The following is a 20891-nucleotide window of genomic DNA, read 5'->3' on the forward strand; positions in this document are numbered from 1 at the left end:
CAGGTGTTCCCACAACTCTAAATTTCAGGGGATGACTTGAAATAAACATATTTCAGCCCAGTTCACCTCACATGGAGAAGCCAGAATGAATTAGTGGAAAACCTATGATTCTCTAAGAACTGTGTTCAGCCCCTTTTCTTTCTGCTTTTAAGAAGTAAGAAATTTAATTCACTTCACTTTAAAGTATGTCATCTATGACCTGTAGAAAGTGATCAGGAGAATTGTTTCTTTCTCTTTTAATACACTAGGAGCTATAAAGTGAATCTGATTAGAGGAAGATTTAAAGCAGGCAAAAGAAAGCCTGCTTTGCACAGAATTCATATATAACCTGTAGAATTCAATCATAAAATGTAATGATGGCTGTTAATTTCTTGGCTTTAAAAGGTGATAGGATAAAGCTATTCAACACCACAGAAAATACTGCTACCCTTCAAAAAGACCTCGATGGTGTATCAGAATGGTCAAACAAATGGCAATTTAAAATCTAAACAAATAAATGTTCTGTCTTACATATTGGCAAAAAAAATCAGAAAATAAAATATAAGCTGAATAGTCAAGACCTTGTTCATGATCCAAACTCTGTCAAGGACCTTGGAGTACTCATCTCTAATGATCTAAGTGCCCACTGTAACTACATAGCCAAAAAGGCATTAAGAGTGGTTAACCTAATTCTACATAGCTTTTTCTCTGGTAATATCACACTATTAACTAGAGCATACAAAACATTTCCTAGACCAATACTCAAATACAGCTCATCAGTCTGGAACCCACATTACATATCTGATATTAACACAGTTGAGAAAGTCCAGAAATATTTCACAAGAAGAGTTCTCCTCTACTCGTTGCAGAATACCTTATGCCACCAGACTTGAAATTCTAGACCTAGAACTACTCTGCCTTTGGTCCGATCTAAGTATATAAAATTATACATTGCAATGTCCTACCTGTCAATGAATACTTCAGCTTCAACCATAACAATACACGAGCACACAATAGATGCAAACTCAAAGTTAACTACACCAAACTTGATTGCAGGAAATATGACTTCAGCAACACAGTGGTCAATGTCTGGAATACTCTATATGACTCTGTGGTTTCTTCCCGAAACCCCAAAAACTTTAACCTTAGACTGTCTACTATTGACCTCACCCCTTTCCTAAGAGGTCTGTAGGGGGCGTGCATAAGTGCACCAATGTGTCTACTGTCCCTGTCCTATTGTTTCTTTTTATTTTTCTTATATGTATCCATTTAATGTATTCATAACTATGTATATACTTATACCTATTATCTTGCATGCGATTGACAAATCAAATCAAATTAATTATTTGTTTTCCCTTAATTAATTAATTAATTAATTAAGGGAAAACAAATTGATCAAATGCTATCGGTTTTGAAAACTCAGTGTGATTTCTGAGTTGGGAACACTAAGCTGCAAATATCATTTGTAGAGGAACTAGAGTGGAAGCAGTGTTTCTATCTTGGATTTATATCCCACTGTTCAATCAGAAGTTCAAGGCAGCCTGTATAGCACTTCAGCTTCCTATTTCTCCTTTCATCATTTATATTTCAGTAATAAGCACGTAGTATCTTACTGTTTAAGAACAGAGAGAAACAAGCAGTTGAAAGGATTAGACTTTAGAGGAGTTTTCTTTTTTTCAGAACCACAAACATGCACTCTGAAGGATTTTCACTGCTCAAATGGAGACTGCATGTCTGCAAGATTCTGGTGCGATGGTGATTATGACTGTGCAGATGGTTCAGATGAGGTAAATTAGTATTTGGTTGTTGTTTTCCAAATCATCTATTTTGTTACTAACTGAAGGTACATCATGAGGAATCAGGTAGTCATAACAGTGCAAGAAATCAAGATGGAAGACTGTAAGTCACCGGGAAAATACCATCTGCAAAGTATAAAAGACTACAATATGCATTATTTTGAGCAGATCATTTAGGAAAATCACAATAACAAGTTTTTGAACTTTAAAAATAAGTTATTATGAATTGGCAATTAATTGAGAAGGGTGATCCGTGAATGAATCTATTTTTTATTATTGGAGCAGAGAGAATAATGGCCAATAGATAGTAAATCAGAAACTGTCATGCATACTGACCTCCATTCCATACAATAAATGCAGAGAAAAGGTTTCCTTTCGTTACATACCCATCATGATCCCCAGTGGTGGGATTCAAAATTTTTACTACCGGTTCTGTGGGCCATGGCCATATGACTGGCTGGGTGTGGCTTTTATTTTTTACTTTTTTGCCGCCCCCACCCATTTTTGGGAGCTTCCTAGCCTCAGAGGAGCCTCAGGGGGGGTGTTTTGCTCCCCTAAAGCTCTTCTGAGGCTCAGGAAGGAGAAAAACAGAGCATGGGAGGGGCACGCAGCACCTGTCCAAGCTCTGTTTTGGGAACTTCGTAACCTCAGAAGAGCCTGGATGGGCGTTTTTGCTCCCCTAAGGCTCTTCTGAAGGCAAAAAATGGAGGGGAGGGCTGACTGCATTTTAAAAGGCAAAAATGAATAATTGGGAGAAAAGAAAAGTGGGAATTATAGGTCCCCTTTATACTCTGTCCAAATACAAAGATAGGTGGCTTTATTTCCACATAAATGGAGAAAAGAAATATGATGAAAGGAGAGATTATCTGTATTTCACTAAGGTACTTCCTAATAAGGGTACTGGGGAGGAGAAAATCTGGAGTGAGAGATAATTGAGAATGAGTAAGTGATAGAGGAAAAAGGGGAAAAAAGTAAAGAAAATGGATACAAATAGCAAGAAAACAATAGTGGGTTACGTCAAAAGTAAACTATGTTTCTGTATATCAGCACAACATTCCTTACTTTTCAAAAGAAAAGGCAATATTATCATTAATATTATCATGTTATTTTTAAATTTTATTTATAAGTAATTGATCCAGTGAAAAAGTGATGGGCTATAATGGTCTCTAGGACACATCATTGACAAGAAATAGAATCAGAATGAGAACAGATAACTTCAGATTACAAATGCTGTGTCATCATTTTGGGGCTATGACAGCAAGTGTTTAAAGAATACTTTTTATCCTAAAATTGTTTTAGAAAATGTAGGCAATTTATTGTTATTTTGTTTATCAAATTTCTACATCTCACCTAAGTGACTCTGAGCAGTTTACAATAAAATACAAGTTTATTTGCGACCAAATAAATTTGATGTTGCCCAAAGAAGAAGGAGGGGGAGGGGGAGGGGGAGGACGACCAATGTACTTTAGCTGTGGAAACTCTTTAACGGGAAACTTCCTAAGGCCAATTGCTGGAAGATGTCAGCAGTTCCAAAACTTGCCCCATGATCAATATGTTTCAGAATTTTCAGAACAATGTCTATCTATTTCTTGTTTGTGTCATGCTTCTATCACATTCACATGTCTTTTCCAGTAATTTTGAACAAGAAATAGATCCACCTCCCACACTGGCTGCTTTGGAAAATTAGGAGGCCTGTTGTGATCAGTTAGTAAATGTAAGAAAAATACTAACAGATACAATTCAGTTGAAATTAACATGTCCTTCATCTAAAAAACAACAAAGATTTAAGTCTATGAGAATTTAAGGTAGATGTATTTCCACTATTCAAACTGTTACATGTGATACAAATATCTTGTATTGCATTTGTTGCTCTCTGCTTTGAGGAAAGGCAGAGTATTTAAAAAAAAAACAGAGAGCAAAATAAGTGTAATTATGTCAGTTTATTTTGATTAATAATTATTTTTATAACTGTTAGCCTATTGACACATGAGACTTCCTATTGTAGTTGTTAGTTGTAAAATCAAAGAATTTTCAAATAGCTTAAGGCCGATTTTTATTTGAAATACATTTGGTTGGTGTTATATTAATTAAATTAGTAGCATTGTTTTTATATCAGAGATATTGCGACTCTGACTGCTTAAAAGACCAGTTTCGGTGCTCCAATGGTCATTGCATAGCAGCAAAATGGAAATGTGATGGATATGATGATTGCATACTGGGAGAGGATGAGAAGAATTGTGATTCAGGTAAATATTTACCTATTACTGATGATAGGAATACCTATAATATGATGTGAAAAATAATATTAGATTTCTTTCTGAATATATATCCAAAATTAAATGATCATAAATTTAAGAAAGGAATATCTGGAAACTTTAAATAGTGCCTCTGCTTGGTTAATAAGCGGTATACAATTCTACTATCATGCTGTATATCATAGAATATGTGATATAATACATATATGATATATATGTATATTATACATATTCTCTTCCAAGCCTACATTAAAGCCTTACTGTTGACATACAAAAACTTAAAATTTGCTGCCACATCTCTTTTGATATGTATGCCATTGCAAGCAAAGTCCTTTGAAATTTTGCTGCTGGTAGTGCTACAGTGGGCAGTGCTGCCCTTCTAGCTGTGACATCCCTGTATAATTTTGGTGGCAAGTATCATCCTTATGATTGCATTTTTATTCAGTCACTTAATTGTTTGCTGGATTTATATCCCATCTTTGCTCCAAAAGCAGAAGAGCACTCTCTCTTCCAATATTTTTCCATGGTTACAAGATAGGGAAATAGTTTGGGTTAAGAAAGAGTGAGCCTTCATGGCTGAGGGGGAATCTAAATTTATCCAATCCTAGTTTGGTACCTACTATAACACCAGTGGTAGGATTCAAATTTTTTTACTACTGGTTCTGTGGGTGTAGCTTGGTGGGCGTGGCAGGGGAAGGATACTGTAAGATCTCCAGGCAGAGGTACTATTTGCCGGTTCTCCAAACCACTCAAAATTTCTGCTACCGGTTCTCCAGAACTGGTCAGAAACTGCTGTATACCACCTCTCTATAACACCATGTATGCTTTTTTATACTTTCATCTTAATATTATAGTTCATTCTACAACATTACTCTAAGTATGAGTAATTTGCACACTTGTACACAATCACAACATTTTTCTTTGATTTGGTTTTGTTCTTGACATTTATTTGGGTTTGTTTTAATTTATATACCAGTGTAAAATATGGATTATTTCCCAAGGATTTTTTTCTCGTTGTACAGTTTCTCAAAAGGCATGAAGGGAGCCTTTCAATATAATCCACTGAAACATATAATATTAAAATGAAGTAATAAGAAATGCATTGCATATTAAATATAATATAAAGCATAATTTAATATGGTCTGTAAAATATCAGAACATGATATGAAACAATAAATAAAATATTAAAGACTCCTAGTGAAAAAGTGGTAAACGAATTAAGCCTCACTTGAACTGTGATTCAGCTTTTTGAAAGTGATTTTAATTATTACCTTTATACAATAGTGACACAATAACATGAGATTTGCGGTTGCCATGTCCATTTGATATCTCACAGTTCATCCTGTCAAATAAGAAGAGAGCCAAATATTCTCATCATGTGCGGAATATTTTTGGGACATCCAAATTTACCAAAAAGGACAATTTTCTTCAGTATAAATGCACAACTTTTTCTAGCATGGGGATCACACTTCTCTTTTAATTTTCTCCTAAATGTCGATGGACCAAAACAAAGAAACAGTCAAGACCAGAGGTGGTATTCAGCAGGTTCTGACCAGTTCTGGAGAACCGGTAGCCAAAATTTTGAGTAGTTTGGAGAACCGGCAAATACGACCTCTGACTGGAGATTTTACAGTATCCTTCCCCTATCATGCCCACCAAGCCACGCCCACAGAACCGGTAGTAAAAAAAATTGAATTCCACCACTGGTCAAGACCATTGAAAAAATTAAATATATTAAAAGCTGGGGACTTTCTTAAAGTCCCCAGTTTTGCCCAATATATTTTATTTTTCTTCAGTGTTCAATTGCACTCTATGCAATTTTAAAAGTTAAATAAATCTGTATAAAAATGATAGAAATTTGATCTCTTTTGAAATATTGATTTCCCTAAAACCACTTATAAATGTATATAATGACAGAAATCATTCACAAACAGTATTTGTGACTACATTTTTTACCATTCTGTTCTTAAAGTCTTGATTGGTGGTATGAGGGCACAAATAAAAATATTGTCACTGGTCCAAATTTTTCACCATATTCTGTAAGGTCCATCATCTAGATTTTTGAAGATAAAGTAAACCCAAATACGGTATCTGTAATCTATCAACTATTACTCTGAAATTGTGTTATTTCATCTTGCTGTTCTCAATGTTTTGACTTAAACAGCATCTCCAATCTGCTCTTCAAGTGAATATGTTTGTGCCAGTGGAGGTTGTATCTCAGCATCTTTTAGATGCAATGGAGAACATGATTGTCCTGATGGTTCTGATGAAGTAAGACATTAAATATCTTAATCTGATCTAATGCTTTCTTTTACAAGTTTAGAAACTTGAATTTAAAATAACAATCCTGTGGAATAGCTTTTGACTCAGGAATTTATCCAGAAAACATAGATCCAGTAATTAGTAAAATTCTGTATTTCAATAATGAACATTAATGTTTTCATTGATATAAGAACAGTTGTGTTCTTTTGATGATAGTATCCAATTCTAAAATACTGTATATTAAAGATACACTTGGCTAATTGTTTTTAAAGACTTTTAAATCCTTTTTTTACAATTAAAAATTAGTTGGCAGGATTGCACATTTATTTATTTTATTATAATTGTACATAAATCCTTATTTTTATTGTTATTTTTAAAAATCTTTGTACTGAAATAATTTTATTTTGCCTATTGCTGTTTCCCAGTTACATTATTTTGTTTCCCCCAAATAATGCATTAATAAATAAAGGGAAATTGTGTGGCTGATTGTTTTGTGTATAAGAACCAATGGGCATTATCTCAATGGTGCAAGAGAATTGCACCTCTACATAAGCTAGGGAATTCATAGGTTATTTGATCTCTCCTTTCTAATTAATCCCCTGGACTTTCCTTAAAGATACCCTAATCTTCAAAATGTATTTATTGAGAGTATAAGGAGATTTGGGCAAGAGGGAAAAGAATAAGGTATTTTTATTGCCAATGAGCTTTTGAATATTGATTATTATTTACAGTTTAAAATTGTGAATTTAGCATTTTATATTTGTGATGACCATAATCATATCAATAAAATACCAATGGTTAAATTATTAAATTGGTTTTGCTGAATTCTAGTTGCTCCAGTTATACTTCCATTACCTTGATTGGTAATAATCACTGTTACATATGAATATATATTTATACAGATGCACTGTGTAACAGAATGTAAAGAAGACCAATTTCAATGTAAAAATAAAGCGTACTGTATACCTACCAGCTGGCTTTGTGATGGAATTCAAGATTGTGTGGATAGCAGTGATGAACTAAATTGTGACAGAGGTGAGAGTCCACCCCACCCCCTACCCCCTCTTTTCCTAGCTATTTTTATAGTTAGAAATTTGCTGAAAGTATATCCCATCTTTTGTCTAACCCAGGTTAGATGGGGATTTCCCATCATTTTTTCTCCTACAACTCTGTGAAAAAGTAAATGGCATAAAGCCACCCAACAACATTTTCTATAGCTGTTGGTACACTTGTTTTTCTCTAGTCCAAGTGCAACAAATTAACCACTACCTTGCATTATTCTGTCAGGATACAGCGTAGGTACTTTTGCAAGTCTATACAGGTTAGCCATTCTACCGAGTTAAAAAGACCGTTCTTTTGTGTTTCTCAAGTCAGATACGTTTTGAAAGCATTTTAATCTTAGGAATTATCTACAAATACTGCAAATATATTATTATCCTTTCTGCACCAGAAAGGAATTTAAGAAACCATTTCAAAAAGTCAGGTTAATGTTTTTTCCTCTTTCTATACATTATGGGAAAATTTTGCACTCATTGATGTTAAAGTTACTTTTTATTATTACACACACACGCATATAGTACAAATAAACAGTAATATTATTTCACTGATACCATTTTCATATAGAATAGAGATATAGATGTCTGATAATAGTAATTATAAAGTTTAAAATGCACTATTAAAATTGGTGGTGTATATCTACATACATTCACAATCATAAATACACCCTACCAATATATGTACATACAAAATATACAGTGTTCTTTTTAATTGTAGCAATAATCCTTATATAAAGAATATAATTCATAAAGGATGTTTATAACAAATAAAGATCTGACATTTGATTTCTTAAATTCTTTTGTGTTTTATTAATATAAATTATATTAACAAATAATAATGTAAATGTAGACTTATGTCAATATAATGTAAATGTAGACTTATGTCAATAAATTTGTATTACTTTATATTCAACATTCTTTTTTCTTCAGTATTAATATTTTAATTGCTGATTAAAAACAAGCACATTACAGATAGTCCTTGACTTATAACCATTTGTTTAGTGACTGTTCAAAGTTACAGTGACAGTGAAAAAAGTGACATGACAATTTTTCACATTTACGGCTGTTGTAGCATCCTCCCTGTCACATGAACAAAATTTAAACACTTGGCAATTGGTTCATATTTATGACAGTGGCAATGTCCTGGGATCATGTGATCACCTTTTGCAAACTTCTGACAAGCAAAGTCAACAAGGAAGACAGATTGACCAAGTTACTAACTTAACAACTGCAGTGATTCACTTAACAACTGATGCTAAAAAGGTTGCAAAATGGGGCAAATTCACACAACAACTGTCTCGCTTTGCAACATAAATTTTGGGCTCAGTTGAGAACCACCTGTATTCTAGAAGCATTAGAGAAATCATACAGATCCAGAAATAGATGAAATGTCGTTTTGAATTTTCAGTTTTAGTATTGGAGTGATTTTAGTGAAAATGTTTAATGGTGGGGATATCAGAATTATTCTTACTTTCCTTTATGGAAAGAGTTACTAACAGACACTAGTAGTAAATATTTATTTTCCCCTCTTGATGTTTAAAGTAGTTAAGATAGCACTTTGCTGCTATTCCTAGAATTTATTGCACCATCTCCAGAGTTATTCTCAGTGATTTATCAGATAGTGGCTACTTTTCTAGCAATGGGAAGTTTTGCAGAGTTTGTCAGGTGCCACCTTATAAATACTGAGAATTCTGTATAGACAGAGAATTCTACTTATGAAAGTCTTGCAATAAGCAGCAGGAACAAGAAAAGCAACATTTTAAGTGACATCCAACATTGTGTAATATATTTCTGGTACCACATTGGGATTGTCATTTTCTTTTTTACCCCAGCAGCAAAATATTTTGACCCAGATTTTAAAGGATACAGGAAACTTCAGGAAGAAAGGAATATCATTATCTTCCCTTTCCATTGTGGGATGCTTTCTTCTTCTATATAAATTTAAAGTGAATCTGAGCTACTGACAAAAACAATAAATAAAAACATCCATAACAAGCTGCAAATAAATATTCACAATTCAACTTCAAAATAGTAATAATAATACAACTATCAGGGATTACTACCAACATTAGTAATACTTGCTGCTCTTTATTTTAATTTTTGGAATACTTGCAGTTGTTAATAAAAACAATTGGTAATCTACCTTAATTCTGTTCATTGTACACAGTTGCTTGTTGAGATTGGTGGATAGATACAGGGATGGGACAAAACATCACAAAATGGGCCTGTTTCCACTTTCAGGTGGGCATCCAGAGCCCAGGGGAGGCCATTTTCACACTCCCAGAGGCCTGGAGGAAACCTCTGGACCCTTGGGAGGGTGAAAACAGCCTCCCCCGGGCTCTGGAGGCTCACCAGAAGCCAGAAACAGGAAGTTCCAGTAGGCCATGGTCACGCCAACCCAGAAACTGGGCAGCGAACTGGTTGCTGGGATTTTTGAATCCTACCCCTGGATAGACAGACAGACAGACAGACAGAAATAATCTAAATACCTGCCTAAAGAAACAAATCTTCAACAACTTCCTAAATATTAATAATAGTTTGGTCATCTTCTGGGCCAGTTGATTTGATGGGAGAGGAGCTCCAATAGAAAATGCTTGCTTCTGAATCCCTCATGTTACACCCACCCCTTTTAAATCCACTTCAGATTTCAAATTAGTATGCAAGAAGGTTTTCATCATAGTGTTAATCAAAGACCTAGTTTCTTAGTTTTATATATATTTCACCTGCATTTGGTTTTTAAAGTGCAGATGAAATAACACATCCTATTTTATCTAGCACATGTTAGTTTCATTGCAAGTGAACTGTTTGTCATCTGTTTCTACTGTGAAAGACATTATTAACAGATTATTTGAATTTTCTCTGAAAAGTAGGCAAATATAAAGTATGCACAGAAAATGTTGGGCAAGAGTGATTACACTTGAATTTGTATTCAGTGTAGATTATTCAGTAATCTGATTGCTTCAATACAAATATAAATGATGCATTTGCATTATTTATGCATACTTCATTTAATAAAGGAAACTCGTTTAGGATTTTCACTATAATAGCTAACAAGATTTAATATCTTAGATCTAAAAATGAAATAACAGTCTTTTTCAAAAATATATTTCTATGGGTGTCTAGATGGAATGTATTGTTAATTATTTTAATTTCAGATGACAAATTATATGAAGGGCATACATTTTTCATATTTAGCATTTCAGTAGCCTGATACTATAAATAGCAATATTAAAGCAGTACATTAATGTGTCTGATATTAGGGGTAATGAAAATAAAAGGCTTTATATTAATGTAGCACACCAACATCTGTGCTGAACACATTCTTAAGACAAAATTTTAGAAATACAATAAAATACATTTACTGCAAATTTAAAATGTTCACGTTCAGAATAAAATTTATATGAAGGAAAGTTTACTGTATTGGCCCTTTCCCAAGTTTCCAAGAACAAATTAATTCTATAAATTTATAGAATCAGGTTTTATATAAAGAAGAAATGCTTCATTTAGCATAATAAAGCTTCTATGCTATATTATGTTTATGGCTTTCTACATATGGTTGCATTTCCTTTTGCTTTCTCTTCTACTCCTTTATATTTGCCTCTTATCATACAAAATGTCAATAGTTTTGTTCCAAATGTTGTAGGATTTTGCAGTGGAACATTAAGATGTATTGGCATGGAACTGTAAATAATAAAAATTTGGTAATTTCATGAAAATTTGGCCACTACTTTTTAATGTATGGAGAGCCAATTTGGTCAAGTGGTTAAGGCACCAGACTAAAAACAAGGAAATGATAAATTCTAGTCCCGCATTAGGCATGAAAGCTGACTGGGAGACTTTGGGCCAGTCACTTTCTCAGCCCAACCCACCTCACAAGGTTGTTATTATAGGAGGTGGAAGACATGTTGGATATATTGAGTTATTTATAAAACTAATAAAGATGAGATAAATTAAATAACCCCTGTTATTTAGTTCTATGCCATCAATATCTTAAAAGGAAGAGATGTCTCCCCACCTTGCTGAACCTTCATTTATACTTAAATTGCATAAAGAAAAAAAAAATTGAAACTTCTGATATGTATGTATGTATGTATGTATGTATGTATGTATGTATGTATCAGTGGTGGGATTCAAATTTTTTTACTATCGGTTCTGTCGGCGTGGCTTGGTGGGTGTGGAAGGGGAAGGATACTGTAAAATCTTCAGTCAGAGGTGATATTTGCTGGTCCTCCGAACTATTCAAAATTTCGGCTACCGGTTCTCCAGAACTGGTCAGAACCTGCTGAATACTACCTCTGGTATGTATATATGTGGAATATGGAGTATAATAGAAAGGGAAGGTAAGAAGAAACGGATTCAGTTTGCAGTTGCAGTTTGTTAATAATGTTAGCTTGGCTATAATTCATCGCCTTAACAATAATTCATAAGTTCAGATCATATAATCTTCTTTAGATGCCTTCTATTTATTATCCCTCATCTATTTAGAGCAGGGGTCTCCAACCCCCAGTCCGTGGACTGGCACCCGTCTGTAGCATGTCAGCAACCAGTCTGTACAAACAAGTGAAGCCCAGTCCTCAGGATGCAGGCAGTATGCTAAACCACACTCCTTCCAGTCCATGGAATAACTTTTCTCCACAGAACTGGTCCTTGGTGCTGATTTAGAGGATCCTTGGTAGATGCAACTACTAAGAAAAAGCTATTGTTCCAAGTAGAAGCAGGCAAAGGATTGACCTTAATATGTATTATCTGCCCAGTAGCTTACCTGCTAGTATAGGAATGCTTGCCACTTCCTAATTTTATTACTTTTAATGGTAATTGCTGATGGTAATTACTGACAGAAATTAAGCAAAGTTTGGGAGCAGTGAACAAATAAATGTTATTCTGGTTTCTTTTAATTCAAAATGTGTTTTTAAAATGCAATAAGGTCAGTAGCTTTATTTGTGAGACTTTAAAAAAATGTACCAGGCTTTACAATTCAACTACAATCAACTACAACCGCTACCAGCAGACTGACAGCAACCATGAATCAATGACTAATTTCAGTATTTGATTATATTTTTCCCTTTAGCAATATTTTCTTGGTAAATTTACATATCTACAAGAAGTTACTTGTATCAGGAGGTTTAGGGAAAAAATCAGCTAAAAATTGCATTTTCCTTTGATCAAATTTCCTTTCATGTCAAGTCATATAAAATTTATATTGCTTATAGCAGTATGATGGCAATGAAAAGGTAAAAAGGAAATAGATAAGATGTCTTGTATTAGGAGAACATAGACAGCTAACAGTTTTGGAATGCACAATCATATGTATAGATTCATCAAATTTAGTAAATAGCTATTTTCTAAGAATAGGAAGTATTATTTTCCCAATGAAAGTTCTCAAAGTGATTTTCTCTCTTATTAGAAAAAAAAAGGAAGTATTCAGGCTGCAGGGATAAAAGAGTGTTTGGTACCAGTTGCTGGGGAATTTGGTTGAAAGAGTACGTGTGCATACATGTCCTGATTGTTAGCTTCTTATTTTCCCATAAACTGTGTTCCACTGGAGAAGGATCTACTACTATTCTTCATTATCAGTCTTAAATTTTATCCCTAGTAGCTATTTGAGCCAAAATCATGGAAATCTACCATGTCTTGTGGTATCCCAACATACATACATTTAAAAATAAATATTTATAAGATGTACATATTTTAGTTTTGAAATTTCCTTTTTTTAGGGAGGAACATATGTAGAGCTGATGAATTCCTTTGCAACAACTCACTCTGTAAACTCTATTTTTGGGTTTGTGATGGAGAAGATGATTGTGGAGATAACTCAGATGAATTTCCAGAAATATGTTGTAAGTTTGTGGCCTACAGCCCAATGAAAATATTCAATTAATGACAAATTCTCTTTAGTTGTTTTTTTCTTCAGTCCTGCTCTTGTTTTCCTTTGTCTTTGATTTGTATGAGGAGAAAATTTATGTCTTAAGATTACATGTTGTATACATTATATTTGAAGTAGGCAACATTTTGTGAAGATCCTTAGTATGTTGAGAAAGTTTCTCTTCATGACTCATGAGGAACATAATTGAAAGCTTTCCAGCTTATTTTCTCTTATCAACTAGAAATTATTTACATTAAATTAAAAGTAATATTAAGGAGAAGTATATCTAACAATTTAATTACATTTTTCCTGTTTGATGAAAGCAAATAAGTATGTAAAAGACATATTCTCTGCAGAACCAAATAATACACATTTTGGACTTTTTTCACAGTAAATTTTCCATGCCCTCCAACCAGGCCATACCGATGCAGAAATAATCATGTTTGTTTGAGACATGAGCAAATATGTAATGGGATTGATGACTGTGGTGATGATTCAGATGAAGATCACTGTGGTAAATAATCTTAGTTTTACAAACAAGAAAGAAACACTCTTTGGGGGGGGCGGGTTCCTTGCTTGTCTTAATAACTGAGAATATAACTCACAGATGTCTCAAGATGACTTGTGGATCAGTATTTATTCCAGTCTAATGGCGGTACAATAACAGTAATAAATTCATCTTTGATAGCTCTCAGATATAGTAAGTGTAGAGTAATAGCACTCGTTTGTATTTCTAGAATAGGAATCATACTGTTATTCTCAGCAGTAAGTGGTATTTAAATGGTCCTTCAGAAACCTAGTTAGCAGTTCAATATTGTGCTTCTGATCTTGCTTAATTTTGTTGCAGGTTTTTTTCTTTATTGATTAGCATTAATGTTCATGTTGGATTGAAAGCTTTTGTCAATAGGTTGAACTCCTAACTATTCATTGTTCCTGCTGAGGCCAGTGAAACATTGTATAAAATCAGTTTGACCAACAAGTCTCAATAGCTCCAAAATGACTAAACATGCATGATGATGTCATCAGATAAATGCTGCCATTGTGTAAAAACATGCTGATGTCAACAGTACGTATGTAAATTGTGACATTTGCCTGATGATGTCAACATGCACATTTTCCAATTCATCCCCCATGGACATTCATGTGTCTAGTCATCCCAAACATTTAGAACTTATTCTTTTTCTCCATGTCAAGAGATTAGGAAATAACTATATTTGATAGATTATGTGTCATTAAGTTGTTTTCAGCTCCTAGTGGCCACAAAAGTAATGTTTCCATGATAAGGAAAACACATCCCTCCTTCTTTCATTTGACATTCAGTTGCTTTAAATTGACATGATGGCAAAACTCCACTTTGCAGTATGTGAAAAGTAACTATAAATGTGATCCTGCTCCCCTACCCTTCATTATGTATTCAGCCTGTGTTGACTTGTAATTGACTTGAATTTATGAATAGAGTAGACATCACTCTGTGAGTGATGTATTTCTCCTTTAAGCAATTGTAATATTGAGATTTGGGGTTTCATATTCTCTACCCCAGGAACAATAGAAAACCTTTATTATTTTATGCTTTCTACACAGAAGGCACCAACATGTCAGGAAACAGCATTCTGTAAAGCCTCTTGCATTTATTTTATGAATAAAGTAAAAGTTCAAAACAATTAACTGCCCCTATGTATCTTTTTGCAGACAAAACTACGTATAAAGCCAGACCTTGTAAAAAGGATGAGTTTGCTTGTAATAATAAGAAGTGCATACCTATGCCACTAGAATGTGATCAGTTTGATGACTGTGGAGATGGTTCAGATGAACAAGGCTGTAAAACAAGTAAGTTTGATTAAAATTTTGATGCTCAAGGACAGAAAAAAAATATAGAACAGAATATGCATAATCTAATTGATTTTAATGTTCTTTTATGATAGACCTGAACAGTGTAACTCAAATTATAATTACTGATATTTTACATATCTGTTCATGGGATGGATTCGTTGATAGAATCTCAATGCTTCAACCATTATGTTATGACTGTCAGATACTTCAGTGTTCATCCTCTATCCAGAATGTAAACAGTTATTTTGTTGCATATGGCTTGGTCTCCAACTTGCAGTGCTAGTTGTATAATGGATTTTTCACAGCTTCCTTTGAAGTTGAGAAAAATGATATTGTGCTAAAGAGTCACAGTTGTCTATTAATATTTATATAGTTTATAATGCCTGGATGCAGTAGATTACAAACATTTGCCTCAAATGTCCCCTATTTCTTGAACCAAGAGGAGGAATATAGTTTTCAATGTATATAAAACACCCTCTTTTATTTAAACTTTTTATTACTTCAGTCCTGAACACTAAAAAAATGAAAAATACACTAATCATGTAGTCATGTGGAAAAAAATGGTAAGGAAAAAGGACACATGAGAATGTTAATCCTTAAAGGAAGAAAAAAAATGAAGACTGTGATATAGAGCAAAGCATCGTGATCAGCAATTAAACAGGGCATTATTTAATTAAAATATGAAATTAGTGAGAAATACTATTCAATTTCATTTTTTTATGATTTGAGAAAATAGTTTTCCTAGGCTATAATAGAGAATATCATAATTGCAGCTTCTTTGGGTACTCTCCAACAAAAATGAATTAAAAAAGGGTTGATAAAACTTTTAGAGATCATTAACTTTCCCAAATGCCTATGGGAATGTTTGCAAATTTTCACATAATATATTTTAAAATTTTCATCATATTTTAAAAAAATTAAGATATGATAGGGAATGAGGAAAGATAGTACATAACCACCAACCACCAACAACAACTTATTTCCTTGATATTTTGCTTTCCTTGCCCTGAAAACAATTAATGGGGAAAAAAGAAAAATAGGATCCCAAGAATGGAGAAACAATAAAAAGAAGCTGCTGATATTCTCCAGGAAAAATTGCTCAAGTTGCTCTAGGCATTTCAATTAAACTCATTTAAATTCAAAGTTGATCTCTGTTTAAGGTTCCAATAAAACATGCAAAGACATTATATTAGAAATTCTGCTGGCGATCTCCTTTACCTGTTTTTAGACACTTTCGTACATAGTGAGACAGAAATTATTATATTAAATTTAAGTTATTCCACCTGATCTGAGAAAGGTCAAACATCCAATAAAATGTGTACATTTGAATTTTTAGAGTTAATTTCTGACATCCAATTTATTTTGGTTCAGACCTATTTGGATGGTCTTCACATGCAAATTGGGTCTGAATCATATTTAAACATAGATTCCTTGTAAATATTCCATGTATTCCTCTCTTAATTTATTTTAATTATCTCTAATCATATCTAAGTACATGCACACAGATACACATACAGATATACATTTAAAAAAACTTTAAAAAACAAAACACTAACTCTTAAAACATTTTCAATTTTTTTGAAAGGAATATAAAAAAGGATCCTAGATTAATAACAATCTTTTAAGTAATATCTCCATTGAGGTCATTTTCTTTACTCTCTATCCCAGTTTAACAGCTTTAGTGTCAAACATAGTTAAGAAATTCATCCAGTAAAGTCCTTCCCAGAGGCAATAAAATCACAACAACTCCTATTTTGAAAGTTTTATTTCCTTTTGTCCAGAACCACCAAACAACTTTTGCTGTTTCTGTTTAGAAACTCTAAAACCTGGAACCAGGGCTGAAGCCAGTGCATAGAAACTGAGAGAAGATTAATCCTTTCCCAGTTTCTTTGTTTTATCAACCAATTCCCCCCAGAGAGTTGAAAAGCAAAATAGGAATAGTAGGGACATTGCAGGAGCACCTTCTTGTTTACCTGAAAAAGTGATAATGCTTAATCATAAATTAGGCATTAGTCCACATTTGAATGGGATGATGGATCATGGTTAAAGTAGGTTAATCTATAAGAAGCTATTGTTACAAATTGTGGTTAAAATACTGCTCCATTACCTATGCTTACTGGCTTAACATGTTGCATTAAATGAGTCATTCAGAAATTTCTAAGATGAATTTGGAATAATTGGGAGAGGATTCATGATACATGTTGATCCTCCAAACTGTTGAAACATACAAATGAAGTCAAAGCTGAAATATTTCCAAGCTTGTTTCAATCAAAAATAACTTCTGTGATACTCTGTTTTTTCTTAAGATCATATAAAAATAACTTCTGTGAAAATCAAGTTTGAAATATATCTTTTTGTACTAAATTTTGCTTGTAGAAAGAATCATGATTATACGTAGTTAGTATAAAATGTTAAATATTTTTTGGGGCAAATATTTAAATTTATGTTTGTTCTTAGGTTTGACTGAATACAACTGTGATAATAATGTGAATCCTTGTGGTGATGATGCATATTGTAATAAAACCAAAACATCGATTTTCTGCCAATGTAAGCCTGGATTTCAGAGGAATAGGAGAAACTGGCAATGTGAAGGTATTTCTGAAGCATTGCTTTGGACAATTATAAAAATGTTTCATAATATTACTAGGTAATGTTAGAAGTTTGATTTTAATAACAGTTGAAGTATAGAGGAAGTCATTTCATTTGTGGCAACTGGAATTACAGATTTTTTAAAAAATTCTCCTGAAAGTTAACCAGTCAAAATATAATGAACATTTTTTTAAATAGCAGCAAAATTAAGAATTTACTTGGTTTTATTGTTTCTTTATTTAATGAAAAACACGGAGACATATTTTAATATATATTCAATTGAAATATTATTTAATATCACTTCATTATAATTATGTATATTTCACATTTTGGGATAACGTTCCTCTGAAAGCATCTTTAATCAGTAGAAATAGGACTCTGAATAAAAGTATGGCTGCCTTAAGAATTATATTAATTATAATGCAATAGCTCCTTAAAGCACAGTCTGGAAAAAGAACTGTTTTTCCAAATATACACTGCTCTTTTTGAAATGTATTATCCTTTGAAGTATGAACATTTCAAATCTGAGAGTTCTTTGGATTCATTTCACATTAATTTACCAGCCTATTGGTGTCCTTGGTGTCTCATGGAATATTTATAATTTGTGTTCATGCTTATGGTGAGTGTTAAAATCTTCAATATTCAGTCAGCTAGAATTCAGGAAATTTGAAAATACTGAAATGTTTTGCGGATTGCAATGGTTTCATGGATCAAAAATAAAAGCCTGCAGATTTATACCTATGTTCAGTAGTGGAGTATTAAAAGGGGTAAAAGAAGTACCAGTGTGGTGTGCTGTCACAAAGAAAAAAATGTAGAAAACCTATGGAGCTTGCATCATGACATGCAATACTGCTTTCAGCATTTGAAAATTGCACTGGTTCCTATGGATACCTGTAACTATGATACTTTAACCCAGGCTTGCACAGTTTATATTAGATAGAGGGCATCCCAAGCTTTGTACTACATGAAAAGGGCTGCATTTTAGAAGTGAACAGCTCCAGGGCCAAAGTCTTGCCCCAGTTTAGGACGGGACTTCAGAGTTTTAACTTTAAAGCTGCTTTACAGAAATGGTTCTTTGACTGAACTTTTTCTATTACTGCTTTATACTATTGAAATATGGTTTTTGAATTGTTTTGAACAATGCTAAATTTGTTTCCAAAATTTAATGCCATCTGTCCCATCTTTCTGCAACAGCTTGCATGTGATTTGAAACAAATCATAAAGAATTTTCTTTTCTAGATATCAATGAATGTCTAATATTTGGCATCTGCTCCCAGCTCTGTATCAATGTAAAAGGGTCATATAAATGTACTTGTGAAAAGAACTATAAAGAGAAAAACAGTAGCTGCATTGCAAAAGGTAAGCTGACAAAATAATTCATGACAACAAATGGTCAAAATTGGGAGCATCCTATCAAATTCTGTACCTGTCAACAATAGTGTCCCCCAAGGCAGTGTTCTAGGACCAACTCTTTTCATACTCTACATAAATGACCTCTGTGATCATATCAAGAGCAACTGGGTTCTCTTCGCTCATGATGTAAAGCTGTTCAACACCACAGACAATACGGCTACCCTTCAAAAAGACCTTGACTATGTATCAGAATGGTCAAACAAATGGCAACTTCAAATCTCAACAAATAAATGCTCTGTCCTACATATTGGCAAAACAAATCAGAAAATAAAATAAAGGCTGAATAGTCAAGACCTTGTTGATGATCCAAACTCTGTCAAGGACCTTGGAGTACTTATCCCTAATGACCTAAGTGCTAGAGCCCACTGTAACTACATAGCCAAAAAGGCGTTAAGAGTTGTTAACCTAATCCTATGTAGCTTTTTCTCTGGTAATATTACACTACTAACTAGAGCATACAAAACATTTGCTAGACCAATACTCGAATACAGCTCATCAGTCTGGAACCCACATTACATATCTGATATTAACACAGTTGAGAAAGTCCAGAAATATTTCACAAGGAGAGTTCTCCACTCCTCTACTCCTTGCAGAATACCTTATGCCACCAGACTTGAAATTCTAGACCTAGAAAACCTAGAACTACGCCGCTTTCGGTCCGATCTAAGTATAGTCTATAAAATCATACATTGCAATGTCCTACCTGTCAATGAGTACTTCAGCTTCAACCATAGCAACACAAGAGCAAACAATAGATACAAACTCAAGGTTAATCGCACCAAATTGGATTGTAGGAAATATGACTTCAGCAACAGAGTAGTCTATGTCTGGAATACTCTATCTGACTCTGTGGTTTCTTCCCCAAACCCCAAAAACTTTAACCTTAGACTGTCTACTATTGACCTCACCCCTTTCCCAAGAGGTCTCTAGGGGGTGTACATAAGCGCACCAACGTGCCTACTGTCCCTGTCCTATTGTTTCTTTTATTTTTTTATTTTTCTTAGATGTACCCATGTATTCATAACTATGTTTTTACTTATATCTACTATCTTGTAAGCAATTGACAAAACAAACAAACAAATAAATAAATAAAATGATGCTGGTGCATGACCCTTTTGTGCACAATGGTACTGTAAATAAGAATACAACGGGATACAATGAAAAAGTATTTTTCTTCTGTTCCTACTCCTTAATTGGAAACAAAGCAATATAGTAATTTTGATGACAAACCATTTTATTTATAATCTGATTTGAAATTTTTCACATTCCTGCATATGATGGAAAATGTGAACAAATCTACCATTTTTTGGGACCATGCTAATGTATTGTTTCACTGCATAATATTTTTGTATGGGACTGAGGAGAAAAACAAAGCATTATTAAACTTTATCAGTATGCACTGCACATCTGCTCAAAAAAGAAGCACACAGTGAAAGTTTTTCTTTAGGTTTCTATTTGAGACTAAAAGCCTTAAAAGCATATAATGTAATTATGCTGTTTCTGTTTTAAAAGGAATAATTGCTTATGCATCTGGTTTTTGTTAATGTACATTTAATCTTGCATTTATTACACTCTTTTAATTATTGAAAGCAATAAATTAAAAAGTAATTTGTTTGTAGTTCTTGATCATACCATATGATCTGCTTGGAAAATAGTCTTACCTTTTCTGTCAGTGGGAGTCTCCATCAATTAGACTATTTTCTGTGAATAGAAATAACCATTTCTCAGAACAGTAAATCAGAATCCCAATCCTTCCCTTAAATACACTAATACCTTAATTCCAGAGACATATAAAGTATGTTTGAAATATTGCTAATATTACTGAAATCTTTAAAATTACTCAGATATG

The 20891-nt window shown here is 33.3% G+C and overlaps 1 protein-coding gene across 1 annotated transcript in view; it reads left to right on the top strand.

Moving 5' to 3' along the window:
* The window catches only part of LRP1B (LDL receptor related protein 1B), a 283941-nt gene that overhangs the window by 212824 nt on the left and 50226 nt on the right, over positions 1–20891 (top strand). Inside the window, exons 54-62 of the mRNA XM_087925463.1 lie at positions 1660–1766; positions 3892–4021; positions 6195–6301; positions 7195–7327; positions 13062–13184; positions 13602–13724; positions 14900–15037; positions 17498–17632; positions 18869–18988. Coding sequence (XP_087781589.1) covers positions 1660–1766; positions 3892–4021; positions 6195–6301; positions 7195–7327; positions 13062–13184; positions 13602–13724; positions 14900–15037; positions 17498–17632; positions 18869–18988 — 1116 coding nt within the window. The remainder of the gene's footprint in view (positions 1–1659; positions 1767–3891; positions 4022–6194; positions 6302–7194; positions 7328–13061; positions 13185–13601; positions 13725–14899; positions 15038–17497; positions 17633–18868; positions 18989–20891) is intronic.

This window comes from Pseudonaja textilis, chromosome 1 (assembly GCF_049901715.1).
Source record: "Pseudonaja textilis isolate UNSWEBS1 chromosome 1, rPseTex1.2, whole genome shotgun sequence".
Lineage (NCBI taxonomy): Eukaryota > Metazoa > Chordata > Lepidosauria > Squamata > Elapidae > Pseudonaja > Pseudonaja textilis.